At 38.6% G+C, this 26,454-nt stretch overlaps 1 protein-coding gene across 7 annotated transcripts in view; it reads right to left on the reverse strand.

Moving 5' to 3' along the window:
* The window catches only part of SORCS2 (sortilin related VPS10 domain containing receptor 2), a 558,451-nt gene that overhangs the window by 115,537 nt on the left and 416,460 nt on the right, over window positions 1–26,454 (reverse strand). For all 7 annotated transcript variants that reach the window (XM_071808553.1, XM_071808551.1, XM_065836197.2 and 4 more), the window contains exon 4: window positions 1,419–1,583. In XM_071808553.1, the coding sequence (XP_071664654.1) occupies window positions 1,419–1,583 (165 nt within the window). The remainder of the gene's footprint in view (window positions 1–1,418; window positions 1,584–26,454) is intronic.

Here is a 26,454-nt window from a genome sequence, read left to right on the forward strand (position 1 = left end):
CTGTTTGGAAGATGATCCAAGTATAAATTGTCTGAAAACCTCCTTATCATGCATAATTCACCAAAACACAAAGCAAATGCTTCACTTGGTGCTCCCGTCTCCTCCTCTTTCCTGGCAAGTATTTCCAGCCACTTGCTGTGGCTGGACAACTTCATCAATGCACTTCTTTGGACTCCTACAGCGAAAGTTTCTGCCATTTAGTTTTTCAAGACAACTGATCTTCCAACTATAAAAAAATTCAGGAATTATATCTATCATCAGAAACAAAAGTCCAAGTGAAAAAAGACCTTTTCACAACTTCAGGCTTCCCTGAAGTATTTTGTTTACTTAACATGCATTTAACACACTTGTAATTGTGGTAGGATTTCAAATTGAAGCTACTAACTAAAATATTTCATGTAATCTGTGGCTGAGTTTGGTTTGCTATACTTCTTTAATTCTAGTTCTATCCTTATTTTCAAATGCCTGCAAACTTGCATTGGTTTGAGATCAGCTGTTAATTTATATATCCCACAAAATACCCCAAAAGACAATGACTTGATATAACAGTACTGCAATCAGGGCAGGATTTGGTTGCAGCATGAAAAACTTGCTCTGACTACTCTGACCACCTAAATATAAACCTTCCAGGAAGTCTGACAAGGGTTAACACAGACTAGAGTTTATCTAATTTCAGTTTGTAACAGGGCTAACAATGGAGGTAAGCCAAGGCCACTACCAGGACCAGAATCACAGTGACCTTACAGCTGCAATTTTGGCACCGTGAAAAGGAGATGAACTGCACACTTACAGAGTGTGTGCTCACTCATCAGTGTTTAGTCTAACCCATCCAGAAAAATGACTTTATAAATTAACCAGAAGAAATCTGAAAGATGGTCAAAACTTACAAACCACGTGATACAACTCCCAAATCTGAAAGTGGTATAAATACATTATGAGAGAGAGAATTATTTTACATTTCTACAGATTCAGCGATCCCCAAAATCCTCTTCTGCTGCACAACTGTGCAGTTTATTTTATATTACTTTATTTTACATGCCATGAACGGCCTTTGGAGGCACTATTTCAGCTTCATTAACTTTCTACTACACTATAAATTACAGAGCAATTGCTTATGGTCACTTTCTAGGGAGGAACACAGTTCAGAGACAGTATGGAACTATATTATACAAGACTATAAATATTATCCATATACATATCAACTGAAAATGACAGGATTGAAATTACTGTAAAAACAAAGATTTTGAGTTGCATATAATAAATATTTAAATAAATGCCTCGAGAAACAAACATAGTTTCCTTCTGGACAACTGATATTTCATAAAACCCAACAGTGATCAGCATGTCAGAACTGTTTTATTTCTCTTTAACAGAGGAATTCCTAAATTTCAAGCAAATGCAGTATTTTTGCACTTTACCTTGCCTTCCTTGGTATAAGCAAGTACTTTATCTTCTTCTTTTGGATGAAAAAGGAGAGTTTCCACAAAGAAAGTAATGGGTTGTTTCTGGAAAGTGGCTCCTTCATCCGTGCTTATGAAAAGACTTTGGTCACGGTCATTATGGGATGAGCTTACAAGAATTATCTAAAAGACAAAATCAACAACATATATTCATAAAACAGTTCTCTAACAGACAACAGCCTTATTTTTCTTGTGTACACACATTACATATCAAAATTTTGTGAACAAGAAACTCAAAAGCATCTAAGGACCACAAGATCCTATTAATATTTCTTGACCAAATCTGTGAATGTTAAATTATATAACTTCTCCTGCAAATAACACCAAATTGATCACGCTCCTCATCTCTACTCAAAATGACTGCCTTGGATTTTGGTCTGCATGCAAAGTTCATAAAGCCATACGAGAAAATCTTCAGACTAACCAAAAAAGAATTAATGCTAGTAATGACTCATTTTAGCATGTCCATATAAATACATCACTTTATCTAGTGAGGTTGTCTTTGTAAATACTAAATGTAAAAATAATCACTGTTATATCAGAAGAATGACCCAGGAGAAAGGACGAGTACATAACATCTCTCCACTGCTTCACCATTCTCCTCCTGCTGACACATTTTTGATAGAACAGCAATTCACTTTGATACAGAAAAATATGCCAATTATTTGCATTTCCTTCTCAGATGCAGGTAATACCTTGACTCAAACAAAGTAATAGCCTCAGCTGTCTCCTTGTGTGAACATCATGTCAGGTTTTCAGCAACAAAGAAATTCTCCTCACATAATTTAATTATAATTTCACTCTCTTTAAGTTCTTCAACTTTTGCAGTTGGCCAGAATGTTATAGCATGGTTCTAAAAGTTCCAATGTGGGGATCCATTTTTATTGTCATTCCAGATCAAACAGGACCAGTTTGCTTTCAACATGTGCTTTTAACAACTGACACCCTACAAACAAAACATGGATTTTCAAAGCCTAACTGGGCTCTATTTGGCTCACACTTAAAAAAGCATTTTAAAAAAATATAAATTCAAAATGTGTTTATAATATTCAGCAAATGATGCAGCAGACATCACACAATCCTGATCACTGAGATACAACGACTGTAAATTGCTTACAGAGAGAAATGGCACCGAGATACGCAAACAGAATTGCAATTGCATGAATAGAGAGAAAGAAATACATTAGACAAAACAGTACAGTTTTTATGTTGTCACTTTTTAAGAGCAAAGCTGAAGTTAAAAAATTGAAATTTCTAATAAATTAGACAAATATGACAGCTGGACTGAGCTTTTACTGCAATTGGTCTTGGGGGAAAAACCATAAACACAACATTTATAGATGCTCTAATTTGACAGGTTACTTAAGCATGTGCACTTGTACGTGAAGCACATACACTGTTGTGCTAATTTCAACATAGCTTTCATATACCTAAAATGGGGCACATATTGATGTACACTGTTGAACAAGAGAGAGAATTGCACATACTTGGTCCATGGCTGAAGCCCCACACTAAAGTACATATTAAGCCAAACCTACTTCTATTAGTTGTGCGGTCACATCAGTTAGAAGAGCAAGATAATAGCCCATAAACTTGTTATGATCTTGTATTTCTTTTTTTTAATGATATACAATACCCAAGCCTAGGAAAGTGTGTCATTTTTATTAGAAAGCCTCTATAAGTGACACCTTCACAAATGCCATCTCTTATTCCTACTGTATCCAATGGCTGTCTGTCTCTTGGAAAACTCTTCAAACAGTATCTGTTTAATGTATTACCATATACACTTCAAGTATGCTGCTGGTGGCCTAGATACAGTGTTCAAAGATTCTTGTAACACTCTCATTTGGCAAATTTTCTGCAGAGGTCATGACACCAACCTGAAGTTGAACATGCTGTCACAGTATTTATGCCCAGGATGGAGATCTGTACTTCCCTCGCCACACCACCATCTGCAGCTCAGGCTCAAAACATTTAGTTTTTCTTGGAAAGAAATGAATTCAAATGGAATGAGCTATACGGTGCTCATTTCTGCTGGTTCCTGATCAGATGACAAAAAGAAGAACCCAGTCCTGTGCTAAAGTAAACTCCACAAGAAAGGCTGCAGAGTGAGCTCCACAATTCCTGCTGAACCTTGTGTCCAGGAACATCCTCGCATTTTCACACATGCGTGAGGCTGGTCCTGAGAACCATGCGTAGCTTGCAGTGTCTACAATCTTTCCATGCTCTATCACTAGAAGCAGCACAGCAGTAGCTCTCTGTTACTCTCCTGTAAACTTTTTTTAACATTTACACAACTAAGACCACAAATCATTATGGCATATACTCCAGAAAAGGCATAAACCAAACTTGTACAGAATGGTATTCTCTGGACTACATCATCTTGCTGTCTTTTTCTGGCCCAACAAATCTTATGCTTCCAAAAATACCAACATATTGCCTTCAAAACAATAAATGAATTAGTCTTATAAATTTGGGAGTGGTTTTTTACTGTTAATGAACCTTGAGCATAGGCACATCTAAGTTTCATAATGAGGACTCAAGAGCAGCTTGCAGAGAACATCGTTCTGGAAACTGAAGTCACAAGAAAAATGCTAGCTATTAATATAATGAAATGCAAACATGCTGAGAGATTTGCTAATGCTGTCCTTAAAAAATATTATGCATCTTTCAGAGTTAAATCTATCAGAAAAAAAATAGCCTAAAGACTGTAGACATCTAATCATATACGACAGAGTCCCTAACTATACTTTTATCCACACACACATCAGAATTCATTTAATGAAATATTTTTTATTTTCACTCAGTTTCTGATTTATATTTCAATAGTTTAAAATGATCATTATGTGTCACACATACAGATCTGCTTCCCATAGCTAACACACTGGGTGCTCAGACTTGCCTGCTGGCTAACACTACTTATTGAGGAAAATATTCCAGAGTAAATGTTGTACTCACATTAAATGCTTTCCATAACAAGTTCTATTTACTTTGTAAGTGGAACAAATAGCAAAACCTTCCTGCTAGCAACTGATGAAGGGATGCAACTGGGACATAGTGTCTGAAGAGCTGACACTGATAGCTGAGGGTTTTAACTCAAAGTAAACAACTACTTGCTTGAATAATTGTGTATGCAAAAAACAGAACAGATTCGAATCACATCTAAATTTCACTTAAGCTTCTTTTAAACAACTTTTTACAGAACAACTCTCCCTCTTGTGAGCCTCTTCTAACTTTGTTTTAGTAAACAGTAACTTTAGATTATGCTGTTTATCCCTGACCTCACTTCTTAATCTCCCATCAGCTAACCACAATAACACGTGTATACATTCAGATTAGATGTAAATCTACAACTTCCAGTCACTAAGCAGAGGTCAAAGAATATTTCAAATAGATGAGCTATCCCATGAACTGTAAAGAAAATGAGCAGAAATATGATATGGTATAGACCAACAGGGAGGAAAGCAAAAGAGATTTCTAATAAAAATGAAAAATACTACACCATGCCAAATGAATTAAAGCATTCCAAACGCAAAGCAAAGCTTCACTTTTCCTCAGTTCAGGAAAAGCTAGTGAGGTAATATAAAAGCCAAATAAATCTGAAAATAACGTAATTAAATCCATTTATTTAATCTCTCTTTCAGGATTCATTGGGCAATGAGCATGTCTAACCATTCCCTCTGCTGGGTGGAATCACTATCTGACCCCCAAAGGATAAAAATACTCTGACAGCTCAGGCTACAGTAGCTTACGTATCATACTTTTTCCACTACTACCATGAAGACTTGGAATAATCATAGTGATTACTAGGGAGTCTTAACTGTAGATTTGGCAGCAATTCAAAGCTATGCTGTAATTTCAAGTGGCAATAAACACAGGATATTAACATGTATCATTTGCACTGTGTCTGAAATATAACCCCCTCCCATCCATTTAGGTCCAATCAAAATGTAAGCTCAAGATAAATTCGATCCTAATCAGCACTTTCTCTAAAACAAGCCAATCTTCTAACATATTACAATTGTGCTGTCTCTTTTGGCTTCAGCAACTGATCTTAATTATAATTCTAGCTTTTATTTTCATTTCCACTTTTCTAGTATTAGAATAGGAAAAAATAAAAAGTAAAAATGTCCATCATGACATCTAACTTGCCACAGAAGATTTCTGCAGCAAGTGGCAAGAGAGATGAGGCACATCATTTTTAAATTCCATTATCCTGCATACTGTCAGAAATCAAGACAACTCCTATTCCTGACCTCTCTAAACTGATCTTGAAGGGAAAAAAACCTCTTTTGAGCCAAGTAAGAGGTCAAAATACTGGAAAACTTAAGCACACAGCAGCCATGTACTAAGAGGCCAAGCATGTCCAAGAAGCACCTACACCTCTTCATTCCTCTGCAGTAGACTGAATTGCCATCAGACATAGAAGATTTGGCTGTGGGGATTCCATCCTAAGGAGTGCTGGACTCACTCCAGCAAAAATCTCAACAATGCAAATTTATGAGCCATCCCCACTAAGGTCCATTAATTTCCATTAAGAACAGGTAATGTTAATACCTAGATGAAGGTTCTTGGCTAAACTGGACATGAGGCTGCTGGGCACAGAGCAGAACCAAACTCCTAGTGGTACCATCACACAAACCTGCATGTCTACAGGAGTTCTGAGAGTAAACATTCTTTGTGGCAATACTGCCAGTCTCAGGGCAATATTCATAGAACTTCACAGTGCAGAGCAGTCATACCCTCAACGTTTTTCAGATTAAGTAACTAACTAATCTACTTTTCTTGCTTTTACAATTTGCAACATTTACGTGTTATTAGATACGCTTGGCTGGTACAGAAATTACTCTAGCTCCTGGTCCCAATTGTAAATGAGATGCTGCTTCTCAGAAGACATTCATAAAACACACAAAGTGTACTGCCAAGGTTATGATTTTTATCTTGGGTGGTATAAAGACCTGATACCTCAAGAGCAGCAAAGCTGCAGAGTGAAAAATAGAGTTCCTTTACTCTCACAGTGGTAAAAACAATATCTAAAGAATCAACCCAGCATAATTCCAAGCAGAGAGTAAAATAAAATGCCTTTCAGATAGCAGTTTAATCTTGCAGATTTTTCCTGGAAGTTGCACCCAAAACCATTCCTCAAAAACGTTAGTTATTAGTGAATCTGAGCACTAATATATCACTGAAAATTAATTAATAAGAATGAGAAAACCAGCTTATGTGTGCAACTGAATTGTGTAAGTGCACAATAACGGAATATGCATATGCACACATGTACATATATCCCAGAACAATATATCACTTTTCATAGAAAGCATTCACTTTCCTCTAGAATTTGTATTTATTTACCCTTGAAGAGCCCCTTTCAAGCTGTCACACAGATGTATTTCAAAGCAATAACTCGTCTCTACGAGAACCGCCATAAGGGAAGGGAAGGTGGAAATGTTAAGGACAGCCCCTGAGAAATATCCACTACACTGATCCCCTAATCTCAGGACAGAACCAAAGGCCATATGAAGCAATCCTCGTGAGACTAATAGAAAGTATGTAGTATAGTTTTTTCTCCCCAGTGTTGTGGTCAGCTTATTAATCATTTGGAATATCACGACTTGAAGCTGTAATATTATTTGTCTAGTACCAGCACCATATGAGGCACTTGAGGATGTGGAGTGAATATTAAGAGGTCAGGATCTTAAAATGAGCTGGTTACTGACTGGAGCAGTTGCTAACACGTAAGACATGTTGAAGAGGGAATGAACATCTGAGTTAGCACTTCAACAGAAAAATGTGTTCAGAGCAACTGGATGGGGAACAACTGGCTCACGCTGCAACCAGGTAAGCCTGAAATTACATAAACTGATCATAAAAGGTAATAGTTTTGAAACGTCTGGCTCTTCTCTATGGCATTCACTATAGTGGAAGCAAGTTACACATCATCGTAGAGAGGGTCATCATCAAGAGGTTGATGCAGCAGGGGCATTGCCAGGGGCAACCACAGGAAATTTAAACACAGCACAACCGAGAGCAACAGTCAGTGACGAGCGAGTGAGGAGCACAGCGGCAGTGATGGTAAGTTCGGCTGCAGAGGACGGATCAAGGAGACAACAGAGGCAGACCCAGCACCAGGTAAATCTGCAGATGGACAAAGAGACAGCATGGAAACAGGGATGACCCCAGCAACTATAGGCCTGTCAGCTTCACTTCTGTTCCTGGCAAAATCATGGAGAAGATTGTTCTGGGAGTTATCAAAACACACCTGAACAACAATGCAGTCATTGGTCCCAGCCAGCATCGGTTCATGAGGGGAAAGTCCTGCATAACAAACATAATTTGGTTCTACAACAAGGTTATCCAGCTAGCTGACCAAGGGAAGCCTGTAAACGTGATCTTTTTGGACTTCAGTAAAGCCTTTGATAGTGTCTTTTAGAGTACCCTCCTGGACAAGATGTCCAACACACAACTGGGTAAACACACAGTGCAGTGGGTGAGCAACTAGCTGACGAGTCAGGATCAAAGGGTTCTAGTAAATGGGGTAATGTTGGGCTGGCGACCAGTCACTAGCGGGGTTCTGCAGGGAACTGTCTTAGGGCCAGCACTCTTCAATGTCTTTATAAATGACTTAGACTTAGGACTTGAGGGATTACTTAGTAAGTTTGCTGATGACACAAAATTGGAAGGAGCTGTTGACACTCTCGAGGGCAGAGAGGCTCTGCAGAGGGATCTGAACAAATTGGAGAACTGGGCAATCACCAACCACATGAAGTTCAACAGGGGCAAGTGCTGGATTTGGCACCTGGGACATGGAAACTCTGGCTCTACATACAGACTGGTGGATGAGATGCTGGAAAGGATCTGGGGGTTCTGGTCGACGGCAAGTTGAACATGAACCAACAGTGTGCCCTGGCAGCCAAGAGGGCCAACCGTGTCCTGGGGTGCATCCAGCACAGCATGGCCAGCCAGGCAGGGAGGTGATTGTCCCACTCTGCTCTGCACTGGTGCAGCCTCAACTGGAGCACTGTGTGCAGGTCTGGGCAACAGAGAACAAAAAGGATATAAATCTACTGGAGAGTGTCCAGAAGAGGGATATGAAGTTGGTGAAGGGTTTGGAGAGAAAGCCGTATGAGGAGCAACTAAAGTCACTTGGTTTGTTCAGGCTGGAGAAGAGGAGACAAAGAGGAGACCTCATCACAGTTACAGCTTCCTCACAAGTGGAATAAGAAGGGCAGGCGTTGCTCTCTTCTCTTTGGCAACCAATGACAGAACCTGAGGGAACAGCAGGGAGATGTGCCAGGGGAAGTTTAGGTTCGACATTAGGAAAAGGCTCTTCACCCAGAGGGTGCTGGACACTGGAACAGGCTCCCCAGGGAGGTGTCACGGCCCCAAGCCTGACAGTGTTCACAACGACACTGGACAACACCCTCAGGCACATGGTGTGAACTGTGGGGTTGTCCTGTGCAGGGACAGGAGTTGCACTTGATTATTTTTGTCAGTCCCTTCCAAGTCAGGACATTCTATGATTCTATGATCATAATAATGAATGCCAACAGAGAAAGAGCCACAAAAGTTCTGACCAGTGATGATGACCAGCCTGAAAACTCTGCCCTGCTGCTGTATGTATCTGAATCTGCCAGATCTCTATAAGTGAACACCTCAAAGTTGCTGACCATGCCGGCTCTCTAGGGGATACCAATTACAGCTCAATTCTTCAGCCTTTTTATTTAGAGAAATGTCAGGTAGGATAAGCAAGCTGATCATTACCTCTTCCTCCACAGGAACAAATCTCATCCATCTATAACTTGCTGGAACCAAAAAAATTGTTGCCACTTAACTAGCATGACAGGCCACATTTTCTTGAGGAATGCTCTGCTCAGAAATACTTCAGAGCAGTAACTAGTGCCACCAGCCCAAGAATTCTAAAAAACTGGCACATATTACACAGATCTGGTATTCCTGCAATATACTGAGAAGTGTGACCAAAGGTCACAACAGAGGGAGAGGAAAAACAGTGCTCAACATCTTCATAGACAGCCCTTTCTTTAATAGCTAATTTTTCTAGTGTTATTTGCACCTATCTTGCAGAGCGAAGATACATATACGTTGTTTATCTTCTGAAAAATATGTTGACGCTGTTCTGAGCAAGTAATTAATAAGGAATATCTTTAATTTATCTAGTGGATCTCTCGCATAGGCTGAACTTACACTGACAACAAAAATGTTTTTAGATACCTAAGGCTGACATAAAGCAAGGTAATACTATTTGTTATGGATGCTACTATTTTTGGCTCTGTTTAAAGTGCAAACAGAAGAGTCCTTTGTTCTTCCTGCAAGGTTCAATATTAGCCTGGCTATTGCTAGTTCTTCAACAAAAGTGACCATTAAATGTATCCTTTGTAGAGTTCCTACACCTAAAAAGAGCAAAACTTAATGCTGAGATATTTTGTGGGATGTTCATATTGATATCTTTACATATTCAAATTGTTTCATTTAAAACTACGCACTCCAGAACACCAGGAACTAAATCAGATAGTCCTTCCGAGTATGTTCAAAATCAGCAGTTTGAGTAGGGAACAGCAGTCGGGGAGGCATAGCACCAATTCTTGTCACAGCAGGGGAATGTTCCCTAACCACGTTCCCTAACCACGTTTTATATTGCCCATAAAATAAGGGCATTCTGCGTGACTTGGATGGGGAAAAAAAAAAAAGAAAAAAGAAAAAACAATAAGGTTGGATTGCATAGAGAAATGGTTTCACTCTTTCTCACCAACATCTACACAAATATTAGTATTTCCCAGACAGAACAGGCACAGACTGATCTTTTTAGCTTGGACATTCACAGACTAATCTAATTCAAGAAGTTATTTTGTAGACCTCCAATAAACCTGCAAATATTTTCTGTCTGAAGACATCTCAAAGAGGATAATGGATGCACAGCAAATGACCGCATATATGTTTTGATCTAATTCAATGAAGAAACAGGTACAACAGTTCCTAGTCACTAGCCATGAATTTGTTGGCAGTAAAAACTGCACTAGGCTCAAATAGAAATTACATGCATGGTAATTAGTGGATGGGAAGAAAATATGAAAGGCAGTCATTGTGCTTAAAAATACCAGTCATATGGGATTGATCAGGACCTCAAGGTCTTGTGTAATAGGCAAAGCACTCGTCTGCCTTAAAAATATTACAAGCATGCCCTATGGTCTGTTATTATGAAACTCAGTTATATTATAAGGCTACATAAGAATTTTCTAGGAAGACTGGAAAACAGATCTCTCAAAACATTGCTCTGAGGAATCTCCTTTTGCACAAATTGTCCCCTCAAATCCCAAATACTCAACAGGTTCCCAGTGTTCTCACAGCAAAAGGTCATCCCATGCTGTTACAAAGACATCCTTAATGCCAGCTGAGGCATCAACTTCAAGCATCTCTATTCCTCTTTCTTCCAATTCTATAGAGCACTTCCTTACAGAGATCAATATACTTAACAACTCTGTTACAAGTCATAAGGGATAGCAGCATTTTCCAAACTTGAAGATGTGTGTGTGAACATGCATATGTGTATGTAGATACATCTGCAAATAGACACAGGTTGATGCAACCAGATGGGCTACATCCAAAGTTGCAGAAGCAGCTGTCTGAAATCACTGAGAGCTTTGAAAGGCTCTAGTGACTGGGAGAGGTTTCTAAAGATTGGAAGCCAATAAAGATCATGCCCACCTTAGCATCATCTACAAAGTCTCTCAGATGTGTCTCTCACTGTATTTTGAATTTGTCCATTCCCACATCTAAAGGGGTGGCTGGCACTACCAAGTAACTTATTTAAGTCCTTACCCTTCAGGAAGCACCTGCTTCCTTTGAGAACTGTAGGCACTCTCCTTAATGGAGGACTGGGTATAGTTACAGATTGAACAGCTCTTCTCTCCTAGACCACAGGGGAAAATACAAACCCAGGGGAAAACGCTGGGTTGAGCAAGTGTTTCATATGTAAGGCACAACGGATTATATGGTTTTAAAGGGGAAAATGGAAGGGGGAGAAGAAAGGGAGGCAGAGCAGCAGAAGTAAGCCCTGGAAAAAACAGTAATTATTTTTCACTTGAATTTGGCCATATCTCTATTATGTAGGCTACAAAGCTTAATTATAAAAGCTCTTGCTATTGAAATATTTCTCCTTATCTTTGATATCCAGTCCAAATGGACTGGAAAAAAAGCCCTTGAAAAGCAGAAATGAAATGCCTTTAAAGTAATTTTTGGTCCCATTAGGGCAAATCTCATTAATAGAAAAAGGACTTCAGTGAAGAATAGAGCTTTTATATTCAGAAGCACACAGTACTGCTGTGCCTGATTCTAGCAGCACTATAGATGATAAACCTTCCTCCATCAGGTCTCTGATTTTTGCAGTTGTAAAGTACCCATTCTATATTGAGGCAGGGTTTTAGTAAATGCACATACCTGGCACTCATTGTCCTAGCTTTCTCCAGCTGTACTTGGGATGAGTGTTGATTGGAGATCGGGAACCACGATGTATAAAACTTTTTATATTTTTTTCCTCTATTGAAAAGCATCATTTCGCCATAACTGAAATGTATTGCTGAAAACTTCTGTCAGAAGACTTACCAGCATGATTCCTAGGCCCCAAGAGGGAATTAGAGGGAGAGGGTATTCCTTCTGGGGCTGTTCCAACTTATGCATTTAGATAGAAAATATTTGTTGGGATGGAGGCACAGAATTTGTGGATCAGTTGTTAGAGTACTTGTGTGTGTCCTTGCAGGAACAAGGCTTGGTACCTTCCCAGCTGAATGCTGTGATTACTAAGCCATAAGCTTGGGTACATATTCTCATATATATGAGAGAGAAAAGGCTGCACGTCATCAAAACCAAGACAGAAATAGAAATGATGTACTTTTGCTCATTTGCTACATTTGTAAATTTGAGGGGTGAGGGTTGTTGTTTCTGTTTGTTCCCAAGAATGTTATTTTGGATCTTTTTCAGCACATTTTGATGAAAAGTTGAAAAGTGAATAGCAAAGTAAATGAAATAAATTCACAAACATTTCGACTAATTCCCTTTCTCTCACTTTTACTAACAATTAATCCCCTTGAAAAGGTTGTAATTAATCCAGGGGATTACTTTTTCTTTTAACATTTTGCTGAAAATGAGAAGTTGGAGAATTCAGATTCTGGCAGTCCGTTTATAGACATACAAGATAGCTGGGAAGATTTCAGGAGTTTTCTCTCTTGGCAAGAATATGGTTAGAGATTCAGCTATGAATTATGGCTGATACTGAAAAAGAAAACCCAGGTAATACAGTCATTTTTTCTGCTAAGGCAGAGAACTACACAGAGCTCTAAAAACATCAGACTGAGGTTAGTCTTGGGGTACCAATTCTGTTCTCAGTCAGCAAGAACTCTGCAAACTAACCATTTTGCAGACTCTGGGGCTGACCCCATCTACAACACAATTCAAATGAAACACTGGTCCTACCACCACGTTGGCACTTACAAGATTTTTCAGTAGTTCTTGAGACTGTAACACAAATGTCCTCTGTGACTGTACATATATCACAGGTTTTTTACATTTCACATCAATAACAACAGGATGAGAATAAAAATATTTATGTGCTTATAGGTGGTATTAAAAGGGAAATGGAGGAACTACAAAACCAGAGAAATTCAGGAATGGGAACAAAATATTAAAGAAGATATACTGGCAAGAATAATCGCATTTCAACAAAGAAAGGAGAAAAAACCTCTCTACCATTCTCCTCAAAATCTCCATATTGTTCATATTTTGATTTCATTGGAAGGAGGCATCAGATACCACACAAGTCACTGCATTGTCTCAAACATATTAGAAGTATATACGGGTCTACCAGAAGCAGCCCCATATTAACAAAATGAATTTTACTAGTACATAAAAAAGCAACTCCTCCCTCTCAAATCCCACGCCTTAATGCTGCTCATGATATAAGTATTAATGAAAAAATGTTCATATTGGTAATAGGAGCTGCTCTTATGAACAGTTACCTATTGCAGTGCAACTCCAAATTTTCAGTTTAAATTACCATCCACTTCCAATGGCTGAATAATAAATCTCATCCATTTACCATACGTTAAAAACCACACTACACTGATGTTTCCAGTGGCCTCAGAACCTCAGAGTTAACTTGGACAAGCAAAGAAAACCTTACTGCTCCAGAGTCAATTTCTAATCTCAGCTGTGCAGGCGTGTGTGTTTTTGATTAAATCTGCTGGTCAGCTGGCAGGCACATACACAGCAAAGAGAACACACACCTGTAGGTCTTTGCATCTGAATAGGAGATCTTAAACAACCTGGGTTAGACAGACAGGATAAAAACAATCTCAGTTGGTAATTAGGCATTCCAGTGTTTGATAGACCCAGCTGAATACTGCCCAGGCGTTGTATCAGAATATAGTTCTTTGACTTAGAAGCTGCATGTTTTTACAGCCTTTTATTTTCTTTCTTTTCTTTTAAATGAACATGTTCTTATTCCTAGATAAGAACTGCAGCTCATCTTGCTCTTTTTTCCTCTTCTTCTCAGATCACTTGTTGTGCCAAGCGACAGGCTATGTGTCTACTGAGAGTTAGTTGTCCAGTGTAACTCCCAGAATGTTGAAGAGAATGGAATAATACAAACATATAGGCAGGATGAGTCTTTCAGAGGTCTTGTAGTCCAACCTTCACCAGGTAAGGCCAAATAGAGCAGATAGTTCAGGATCATGTCCCCTCCAGTTCTGAACATCTCTAAGGATGGAAATCTCACAATCTGGATGGCCTATTTCAGTGGTCAACCACCTTCATCATAAAACCTTGTTTCCTTGTAAGCCACTGGAGTATCCTGTGTTCCAGCTGGTGTCATTGGCTCTACCTCCAGTCCATACCGCTGAGAAGAGTCTGAATCCAGCTTCATGCAGCTGGTTGTAGACATCAAAAAGATCTCCCCTGAGCCTTGCTCATGCTGAACAAGCCCAGCTCCCTCATCCTCTCTGTGTGTCTCGTGTGCCCCAGCTCTGGATCCAGCTGCCCCTCCACTGGGCTCCCTCTGGTACGTCAATGCCTTTCTTGACCTGGGGGGCACAAAACTGGAGGACCTATTCCAGAAGCCATCACCAAATTCCTGAACAGAGGGGAAGGATCACCTCCCTGGGCCTGCTGGCTGCACTCTTTCCAGAGTATGCTGCTCTTTTTTGCAAAGGCAACTGCTTTCCCCTTTGGAGTCCCAGGAGGAACCCCAGATCATTCCTGCAAAGCTGCTCTCCAGCTTACAGTCTCCTTCGTACAGTTGCTGGAGTTATTCCATCCCAGATGGAGATTTGCTGTTATCAACAACAGCCACCTCACTGTCTCCCCAAATGCTGCTCCCTGTACAACTCACAGCAAAGTGCAAGCACTGAAGCTGGGAAGACTAGATTGCCCTCTGGATTTTCAGAGGTTTCTATCTATTGTATTGGAAAAAGCCAGGTGCCTGGGTAAAGTGGGGTCCATTGCCCTGAGCGGTCCAAGCCCCTAACATTTTGCTGAAGCAGGATCTCAGATTCCTAAATTAACTGGATGAGATTCTAGCCTTGATTTTCTAGCATCAGTTATAATAATTAGGAATGTTTAATTGCTCATCTCTGCTCTAGAATACATTCCAAAGACCTTTTCTGCTCCTCAGATTTTCTTCAAAATTTGTCTTCCACCCACCCTCCCCCTTTGCCTTTGGGGGTTAGCCCTGCAAACAACATAGTGCATCTTCTTATGTTTACAAAATCCTTTCCAGGATAACTTTCCAGGACACCTTGTCCTTCACCTCTTATGTTTTAATCCACTGCAGCCCTGGACCATAGCTGGCCACTGATAAAGAGCATAAGAAGATTTACAGTCTTTTATATCAAGTGTGTTTGATGTAATGCTCCTAAAAATGGGTAAGCACCATCAAATTCACTGCAACACAACACAACTAACTGGGTGGAGGCTGGGTGGTATGGGTTAGCCATAAAGGATGAGACATAAAAAAATAAGCACTAGGAGTTATGAAGAGCCTCTTCCACATAATTAAAACTCAATTAAAAACTCTCAGTATAATGTATATCAAGAAAAAATGGCCTTTTGTCATTTCTACAGGTGAGTTCCCTGAAAGAAGCACTCATCTGAGACTGCAGCCCATTCCAGAAAAGTAAATAGAAATCACACAATAATCAACAGCCCATCCCAGGTGGCATACTAATTTACTAACAGTTCTTGATAATTTATTGCAAGTTAAATAGTTCAGTGACAGGCAGAGGAAAAAGAAATAAAAAAATAGAGAGTTATTTTTTTGCCTAGCGGTGTCTCACGATCAAATGTACCTTGCTCTACCAGCTTGCTCCTAGGCATTTCTTTGAGAGAATTAATAGACAAGAAAATGTTTGTAGAGGAATAGGCTGTAACTCATTTATTGCTACTGAAAACAAAAGAACCTATGGAACTTAAAGACATCAAAGATACTCCATTTAAAAAACAAACAAACAACAAACAAATAACCCCACAAAAACCCAAACAAAACAAAACCCAAACAAACAACCAAAAAACCCCACAACCAGCTCTCCCCCCCCAAAAAAAAAACCCAAACCAAAACAAGCAAACAAACAAAAAACAACAAAAAACCAACAAAGACAAAAATCAAGCCTCATCAAAGAAGAAATATTATCCAGGTGGATGGCTGCTCTTCCCAAATTGCCTCCAAACAGATCTCTGTGTTTTGGGAAATATTTTTTCTTTGATAACTAAACAATATTGCATGCTTATACAGAACCAAAAGATCCTAAATCAAAATGTTTCAGAAAGTAATAACCAAATTTTCTGTCAGTTTTAGCTGCATAAATCAAGGTGGTGACTGGGGTTGAAGAAATACTACTGAAGTTTGGATTCATAAACAAAGCAGCAACAGGATCTCACCATCTGCAACACAGTCGGCATGCCTATAGTCCTAGCTAACTTTTCAAACAGCTTCAACACATCCATTTCTCTGTCAGCCTGATTACAAGTTGCCCAGGGCAAGACTGTCTCTCTGCTTCACATCTGGACAGTGCCGAGCTCAATCATACCTTTGCCTGTAGATGCAACCATGATAAAAGTAAATAAATACAGCTGCGATAAACCAGACTGGTCACACTGTGTTCTGAGAGCTGCTGAGCGTTTTTAGAAATCAATTCTATTTTTTTAGCCTCTAAACCAGAAGTTGGCAATTTTTACACAGGCATCAAATATTCATGGCAAATTAATTCAAATGAGCTACACACTACCCTCATTTCCACCATCATATACAGAAAGCAAGACGATTAATTTCATTTGTTGTACTGCCGCTGATATACCAGTGGTGTGATGTGCAAACTGCTGAGCACTGGAAATTCCCAAATGTATCATCATCTTTCATGTTTTCCACAATTGTCAGAGATGTTAAGTATATGCCTACAGAGAAGCCCAAGTCTGCTAAACCTCCTATTTTGAGCATTTTTTTCAAGGTTTATCACTAGGAAGAGTTTTCAGTATCCTGGAGCTAAGAATGTGACTTTGCAAGCAATAATGGCAGTGGGTATTAATGAAAGGTTAGATGTGATTCGCGCTGTTATAACTGGTGCAACCAGGAAGAAAGAGAATAAAAGAGAACAATGCTGGTTCATGCCTGAACAACCTGTTGTGGTACTATGCTAACTGACAGTAATCACTGCAAGCCATTAGGAAGCTGAACTGTTCACCTGGAAAACAAGCTCTGACTAAGAAACATCAGATTGCCAACAGCTAGTTGAAACAGGATGAAACAAGAAGTTGTTGTTTGTTTTTTTTTCAGTGGCATACATCCGTTCTGGGGAATGGTAAATCCCTGCACACTCTCAACAATAACATACTCAACCCATCAAACCTCAGGTAAGGTTTGCTCATCTGCTCCCCATCTCATCCTCTCCATGACATCAGAGGGCTCTCAGGTTCCTCTGCTGAAGAGGGCACAGGTCACCAGCACAAGTTTTTACAGAAGCCCAACCATGCAGGGCAGCTGCAGCGCAATGCCAATATTTTTCTAATAAAAAGCAATTGTTGGTGTCTTTCTTATCCACATTCAAATTCACAGTTACTGAATAAGTTTCATCTTTGGTTTTGGGAGAATTTGTAAATTCGGATTTAAGCCACAAAACTTGTTATGAAGTATGGAATCTATATCTGCTAAAGACTATACGCTTTTAGAGAACTGGGGCCATGTTGCTCAATATACTGCAGATTTGGTTTTCAACTAAAATCAGTTCTACAGTAACTCCTTAATCCCACTTTAAAACTTCTGCCTCATATTGAGACATTTCTCAGAAAGACATAAACCAGCTAAATTTTGCAGTCTACCCATACTGCTCACACAATAACATATTAACCAGATGTTATCTCTGTTTTTCACCAGAAAAATCAGTATGGACAAAGTCTTTACATGCCTGCAAGGCTTTGGAATCATTCATGGGGCACAGATCATGTTACAATATGCATTTCAAGTCTGTATTGTCATTAGTGTCCCAGATTTACCATGCTCAGGCTAGGAATTTATGTATTTGTTTCTTCAAACCCCAGGTACATCTTTTGACTTCCCTCATTATTCATGTCTAAGATGACAAACTATCATAGAAGGAGAAGGAGAACGAGCAGTGTAGGTTATAGGCAATTTAAACATTCATATAAGCAACCTCCATCAAAAGTTGCAGCTGAAGATTTCTGTGCTGCCCAGTATCTCTTCTCTATCAGATCTGCCCCCCTTCAGGAAAGCATTTGATGGTCTGTAGTTCCCGTTGTGTAGCACAATAGCAATGGCTGACCCTTGTTCTCATCGGATGAAAAAATGGTTTGGTTTCATGTTAGTATTCTGTCCAAATTTCCCTCCAGAACTTAGGAATGCATTGCATATTTCATATCTATTCCTAAATTCTATTGTATTTTTAGGCAAAATAATCAGTTGTGACTTTTAGTAATCAATACTCACTTTGTTAAACACCTTCAAAAATTTCATTCACCGAAGAGTACTTTTCGCAAGAGACTGATGGTAACAAAACAATTTGCTGAGAATGCTGTAACATAATGCAAGTTGACAAGGTAGAGTAACTGTTTCCCAAAGCACCCTGTAGTTCGCAAACACAGATCATGGCTGCAAAAAAGCACACGGCCTTCTCTCAACAGAAGATTTGTAATAAAATTACCTGCCCTCAAAGCCTTCTCCCTCAACACAAGAGCCTAAAGCCATACCAGCTCTGCTGTGTTTTGAGATGGGTGTCTGCAAGCTCTCTGCTGAAGGTTACACTCTAGAAAAAGAACAGCAAAAATGCCTGCTCTGGTCACAGACCAGTGAATTATGACAAACTGCCACACTGGCAGTTCAAACAAGATTCACCCAAAGATGACTCAAGGTTCCCAAGCTCTATTTCAGATTTTCTCAGCAGTGAGTGGTAAGTGTTTACAATTCCCATCAACATAATGTAGATAATATTTAGGTGCATTGTAGGACTAAGATGATGGAATTAAAATATGACTTCATATTAAACTGTCCTCTGGTGCAAGTACTTCAGAATATCCCTATTTATACTTCTCAAGAAAAACACAGAGGTTTCATCCTGTGTGTGTTTTTTTTCATTTGCCATGCTGGTATTTTGACCATTTAATGGGCATAATGTAGATCAAATGAGTGGTCACTTGACAAGGAAACAAACAGACCGGTTTAGAAAACAAACAAAACCCAACATCATCTGTCCTGTCAAAATAAGTCTCAAAGGCAGATTTTCCATAAATTAAGTGTAACCTCCACTCTTTCAACTTCATAGTTCCCTCTAGAAATGACAGAGCCAAATACAAAGACCATTAAATCTGTCAAAACTCAATGTAACAGATAGAAATCTTTACCCAGGGAAACAGAATCCCTTGCTAAAAAAATGTTAAAAATCTGGTTCAATCACATTTGCCATTATAGAAATTGTGGCTAAAAGTATGAAGTCCAGAACTATTTCAAACTTTCAAAAAAAACAGAGTTGGAGCTAGGAGTCTATACAGTCCTTCATCACTTTAATGTAAGAGGTGTTTTAGTGAAACAAGAAATCCTTTATGTAAGACAAGGCTGCAGAATCAGGTTTGCTGTGACCATCTGTCAAAGTAAAACAATTTGTGGTGAGTGTCTTTGCTTTCGCAAGTGTAAAAATTCAGGTCTTAGAGCTGGTTTATCCTTGACAGCACACCAATATTCTGTGGCTTTCATATTATCAAGATGTACTCAATTCAGTGTGAAAAGTTAACACTTCTATTAACATTCTATATTTTCCCACCTATTCCTGATCTGAAAATTAGATAATACATCTATTTTTAGGTTTAGTAATTACCACTAGCAGTCTCACCACTCTGAAGAAAAAGCACAATCGCAGCATTCACCATTACAAATTCTGAATGGACCGTGCTTGAATTATCCATTAAAATGAATCAAAAGTCACATCATGTCAAATCTTGCTGGCTACAAGTCAGTATAAACTGAAGGAAAAAACACCTCATTCCACCAGCATTGTGAGTTATTGGTGTTTCTGGATGCTGAGTTCTGTATTGTTTTATTTGAATTAATGGAATGACACAGCCTGATCACAGAGAGATCCTTAAAAATCCTTCTCAAAGAAGTATTTGTGCACAGTTTCTGTCTGGAGCTTTATAAAATAGAAACACTTCTGCACTCTGGAGAATGCAAGATCAAGAGTGCCCCTTGCAGATGGAGGAGAGGACACGGAGGTTTCTGGTGGTTCTCAGCCTTCCCTCAGATCAAGTCCCAAGAAAACTTTGTCTGCAGCACAGACACCCGTTGGGCTAGAGAGTAATATGAAAAAGTAGGACTGCAATACTCATGGAGTAACACTGCAAATAAATAAATACACAATTTGCAGTTACTGCTGAATTATCAAAATATTCATCTCCCTCACTTCCCAATATCCACCCTGAATTCAATCCATTCAATTCTGAATAGCCATTTTTGAAAACATTAAGTGTATCTATGATAACCTTCTGCCTTGAAAGGGTCATCTTGTAAAAAGACAAATGGCTAAAATGAAGGAAAATCAAGTATGATTCTTACTTCGAAGCAGTGCTAGTGTGTTCTGATGCTAGTGGGAACATGTCAGCAAAATATGGCAGAGAAACACAGTGGTGCAAATCATACTAAGATTTAATTTGTATCTACATAGAAAATGTATTTCCTAAACTAACTTTAAGAACATTTGAAAAACAGTATTTGACTGCTTGAGAAATATTATATCCTAGAGTGGCTTTTGCACAATTTGCATAGACAAAAATTGCAGGAAACCTTATAAGTCCTACTGCCTTCTGAGTAATCATGGAGGATATCATTATTACTCACACCACATAGCCAGCTTCTCCCAAGTCATAAACAACTGTCATTAAGGAATTATTGGAAAGTGTCAAAATTTATGTTCAGATTGGTCTAGCAATATGATTTTCTTAACTGTCCCAAGAGAAGTATAAAAAACACATTGCCAGTAATAGAAAAGATTTTTCTTCACAGTTCCTACTCTATACATAAATAATTCAATTTCCACCAAACTGGATTTCTATTTGCCTACTTTTCTGTAGCAAACTCAGATATAACTGATATATAGCGGAATCTCAGCCTGAGAACAATACAGGTGCTTTCTTCCTCTCTCATCATCTCTTTACTATCTATCAGTCTTGCTTATTTAATTACATCTAGAACAGAACATGCTACATTTTACAAAGACAAATATTTTTTCTTTCCACAGTGGCTCTTAGTAGTTTGACCCAGCCCCCTGCTATTCATACACATTTATTCATTTATTTTCATTACTATGCTAAATTAACTCGTATCCCAGCATTCAACAAGGGGCGGCACAGTAGGTGGCTCCGTTTGACGTGGCTGTATTACTGACATGACCGTGGTTTCCTGAACCACTTGTCAAAAGCAATCTCCAGCTCCTATAACTTGCTGTTCCTTTCTCTCCTTGCTCCTACGCCTTTCTTGATCGCCCTTGGATGGAAATTCTTCCTTTTTCAGTCCACTCTGGGTTGATCCTTCCCCTGTTAGAAGCAAACCTAACACTCCTGCTCCTCCTGGCTCTGACTGGCACACATGCTGGTTGTCTTCTCAGAAAACCCCAACAATTAAAAACAGTGTGATCCTGCCCCCCAAAGACTAAAATAAAACAGACAAACCTGAAGGACTTCTGAATACTGAGATGACTCTGTACCAAGCACAGATTAGAAATGTGAGCACATAGGAGAGACAGATCCTACCCTTCATTTGTAATGGAAAACCAAAATAGACTGAAGTATAAAAAAAAATATCACCATTGTTCTACATGTATTAAATTGTTAGAGAAAAACAAAGACCAGCTCTCAAAAAGCCTTATCTTCTATTGAAGCATGTAAGTAAGGACCTGGTTTTCAAAACTGCTGAGCACACAGCAACTCCTGTTGCAACCCCATGAGTACATTTTTCCAATTATGTCAGAACTCAGTACTCAAAATCTTGAAAATCTGATATTAATCATAGGCACTGAGCAATTTTGATCCTTTCTCTGCTCTCCCACCATCCCGCAAATCCACTCCCAAAAGGATTCTGTAGATGTGAAGTTTGTTGCAGAGATGGGAATTAATGCAGTGCATTTTCTGCTTTACTCAAAAACTTAATACCACACGTTTCTTAGTTTCATATATATATATTTTAATGTATATTTATGGCAGTTAAATACCTGTTTCTCAACATGTGCCTTAATATAATACCAAGCAGCTGCAGTTTGGAGACGTCATTTCAGAACACCACACTATCATTATGTGCAACAGCTCATCCTTTCCATCAGGTGAAAGCAAAGAATAGTTTCTGATCTCAGATTACAGCTGTGATGTTGCTGATGGAAGAATATTCTGTTTAATAGAATGACCTGTGTTACCTTTTGTTAAGGAAGTGTCAATTGTGAAAGGCTTCATTAAAAAGATAGAACAAATGAGCAAGACAGAAAAGCCCTTTAAGAAAGTTGGGCTGTCAGGTTTTCTCTGAGGGAAGTAACAGTTCTTTTCACACCGCTGTGTGAACCGAATTATATCTGACATTTATTCCAACTCAAACCTACCTAAAAGTTACACAGTCAATCAACATTCATTAGAGTCAAGAGTTAGGATTTATTAAAGTATTTTTCTCTTCTGAATTTCTCTCCCCCTTTACAGATCCTCCATCAGCAACTTTCCAATTCAGCATCATACAAGACAGTCAACTTTTTACTGAGCTCTATGCATGGAATATCCTTTTTCAGTATGTTCTATGAAAGCTGTATGTAACCATGAAACTTCACAGATAAGTGTAATTGAGAGGCAGGTATCGCTGCCGATACACAGCTGACACAGATGTGCACCACTACCCTTTACTGGACCTGTTCAAGCCTTTGTGATAGCAACCTACAGCTATCAGCTATTTGCTGCTGGGCTTTTCAAGTGAGAGTTCAAAAGGTACAGCATTTGAGACTCCTATCCTGCCTCCGCAGTTTATAGCTCTTAATCAAGTTTTGATAAGCTAACGCTTGTACAGCAGGTTGTGAATTTACAGATTAGACAACAGAATCAACTCAGCTGTGCTCAAATCATGACAATGTTGGTTTTATTGCAATGAACCTGAATTGCTATGATGGCATTAAGCAATGTTCCTGTTCAAATGCAGGGCATGCTTGAGAAAGTAACTGAAAAATCTGAAGGATAAAACCCTTTCTCTCTTGTTGCATTGTATAAAAAAAGGCAATGAAACCCTGTAAGAAAAGCATAAAACGTTTTGCTGTGTGCCTTAATATTGACTCTGAGCACCGCATGGTGCTCAAATATGTCTATTATGAGGCTTCCATTTGTTGGAGGAATTGATCTAAAAGGCAGACTGAAACCCATATGTAAACAGCTGAGTCAGTTATGCATTAAATTCTTGACAACAAACAATTTTTAGAAGCACTTATTTACCATTAAAAAATGGAGCAATTGCTGTATTTTCCCTAACTATAGGAAAACCTCACAGATTCATACATTTTAAGGCTAGAAAAGGCCACTACTATAGTCTCTTATGAATGCAACACTGCTGAAGCTGTGTGTGATTGTACTGTAGATATCAAACATTGCTTTTACACCATCATAATTTTACTGGCTTGCTGGATTTTCCACATATGTGTACTAATTATCTCCTTAATACTATGCCGTCTATACTTGTTACACAAAAACAATTGTTATGTAGAGTAAAACTTCAAAACAATGCAACTTTATTTCCTAGATTACGATTAACTGCACGTGTTCTGCTTTTGCCGTAAAACATAGTTCATGTCACGAAGTAGAAAAAGCCAAAGATCAAGAGGGGCTGGTGAGAGTCATACTCACCCTGTCCTACTCAATATCACAGCAAATGAATCTCCTATGGGGAAATACAGGAATACTTCAGATCTTACCAGGAGATATTGGGACACTATTAATATCCAAGTAACCTCAATGCATTTCTACATTAATGGAATCATATTTCAACTGAAGAAAGGTTTACAGCTGTCAAGGAAGACCATTACCCACACTAGAAATTGCAGAAGTAGCCAGGGCAAATAAATAGTGCTCCTGAAGTACAATATCATTTTTCTTGGGGCCTATTTCCAAGTCATTTTTCAGTGCCATTAATGACATCAATAGAAAAAAAAATTACTTTGTTTATATCACCCAGACCTGAAATTCCCACCCTATAAAACAAACAGACAAAAAACCCGCTTTACATAGCTCATCTGTATCTCAGATAATGACCTCTGCACAACCACCCCAAAACATTCTCTCCAGCTTTAGCAGAACACCTGGGAAGAAAGTGTATACAGTAACATGCCAGGTACATATGGCTGTCAGTTTGCCATCTGAACTTCTGAACTGTTCACTAAACACCTTATCTTGGTTGAAATCCAAAGACTTACCATTATTTTTAATGGAGTGACTTTGGAATTAAACTAGCTTAAGAGCACAATTCGCCCCTTAATGGCAGTTATTTGCAAAAGGGAAGCTGTTTTCTGTAATCAATCTAAACACCTGCTTTTGTAATCAGCCTATGCAATCAGACAGATTACATGATTACTACCAAATACCATGCAGATACATCCTGAGAGAAGCATTTGTTGCCATTTCACGTTTTTAATCAACATGGCAGGAAGAAAAGAAAAAACCCTGACAAAAATAAGATTCCATCTCAGTAGGTATTCATAAAAGAAAGTGGAAGAGAAGCATGAAGTTTGGCTGAAGTGTGTTTTTGGAATAGATTTAAAACATTTAAACCTAACTATTAAAAAAAAAAATCCAGAGAAAAATTGTTTCATACATAGAAGCTACACACAGGGCCTGAAATAAAACAGCAATCCACTGAGTACATCCTTAACTTTAACACCATTTTAGAAAAAAAAATGGGCAGCATGCAGGATTGTCCCCTCAGACTCACAGTAAGACATGAAGAACTTGAGTGAATGATCAAAATTCAGATTCCAAGCTCTTCCCAATGAGCTCTGCTATGAGAATCCACCACTGAATAGAAACACTTGTTGGGAAACACTTATTAGGAAACCTCATGAAAAGCATATCTTTGCACAGCCTCCACCACATTATCATTTTTGTTGCTCTTCTTCATTTTTAATCCTGCTGTGAAAACAACTTCATGCAAAGACCACACTCGTGAATATACCTATGTAAAATACCTGACATCAAACAAGTTGAGAAATAGCACCAATTCAAAAACCTCACAGATAGTGAATTTCATTTTAGTTTTGTGTAATTAGTTCAGAAGTAAGGCATTAGACTGCATAATGTGCAAAATGCTTCAGCATATTCATAATCAGGGTGGAAAATTACTGAAGGAAAAATAATTCTGCAATCTATTATCCTGATACACGGCATCAACACAAAGAATAGACTAAATATCTGATTATATGCAGCTCAAATAAGCACAATAATACTGTTATGAACATTTGCAATATTAGAAACTTTAACACTATACTCAGTACCCTGTATACAATAGAAACCTTTTCAGTATAAGAATTATAGTAGTGTCTTGAAGGTATATATAGTATGATTCAAATATTGAAAATTGTATTATGAGCTTCTCTTAGCATTTTGAAAATATCTTTGTGTGATGTTTGAGACAAATTATAATGCTTTGCTTACAAAATTAAGCAAAATTCAAGCCTTGGAGCTTGTTGACCTGCTGCAGACATGATATCCAAGAGGATTCTAGCCTTCTCCAAAGGACAAATACAATTTCAACACTTGAGTTCAGCATAGAAAGACGTAGGTGCTCACAGTTTCAAAGGGCTCCCTGCACCATCTACAAGTCATCAGCTTCCCCAGCCATCTGAGGACAGAGCTGTTTCTGTAATCAGAAACTCACTAACTATATTAGACAAATGGGCACACTGTCAGGCATCCTCTTGACAAATTAAGATGAATGACCATTTTGTCAGTGGCAGAGTGCGCAAAATTGTGACTGACCTAATTATTAAAAAGTCACATGTATAATTATGCATGCAAGGAGATGCAGATATATAACTGGATGTTTATAGGAGCAACTACAGAATTTTTGTCATCACTGCAAACATAGGTTACAGTTTTGTGTTCCCAGAGACCTGTATGTTCCAAAACCAGGAATAAAGTCACTGAAGAATGTTACCGAAGACCAAATATAGTCTTCTGGTTTCATATATGTCTGGAAGACACATACACAAAAGAAAAATCAAGAACAAAGAATAGAAAATGCTAATAATTAAATGATGACGCATATTGGACTGGATAGTGATTTGAGGTTTATAAAACTGAAACATGTTTCACCTGACAGAAAAACAGATGCACAAACCTCAAGCAGAATTATACCTACAATATATTTTCTTTAGTATTTACAAGAGAATCACTTGATTTCCTATGCGAAAAGCATGTCTAGGTTGAT

The sequence above is a fragment of the Patagioenas fasciata genome, chromosome 4, assembly GCF_037038585.1.
Source record: "Patagioenas fasciata isolate bPatFas1 chromosome 4, bPatFas1.hap1, whole genome shotgun sequence".
NCBI classification, from domain to species: domain Eukaryota; kingdom Metazoa; phylum Chordata; class Aves; order Columbiformes; family Columbidae; genus Patagioenas; species Patagioenas fasciata.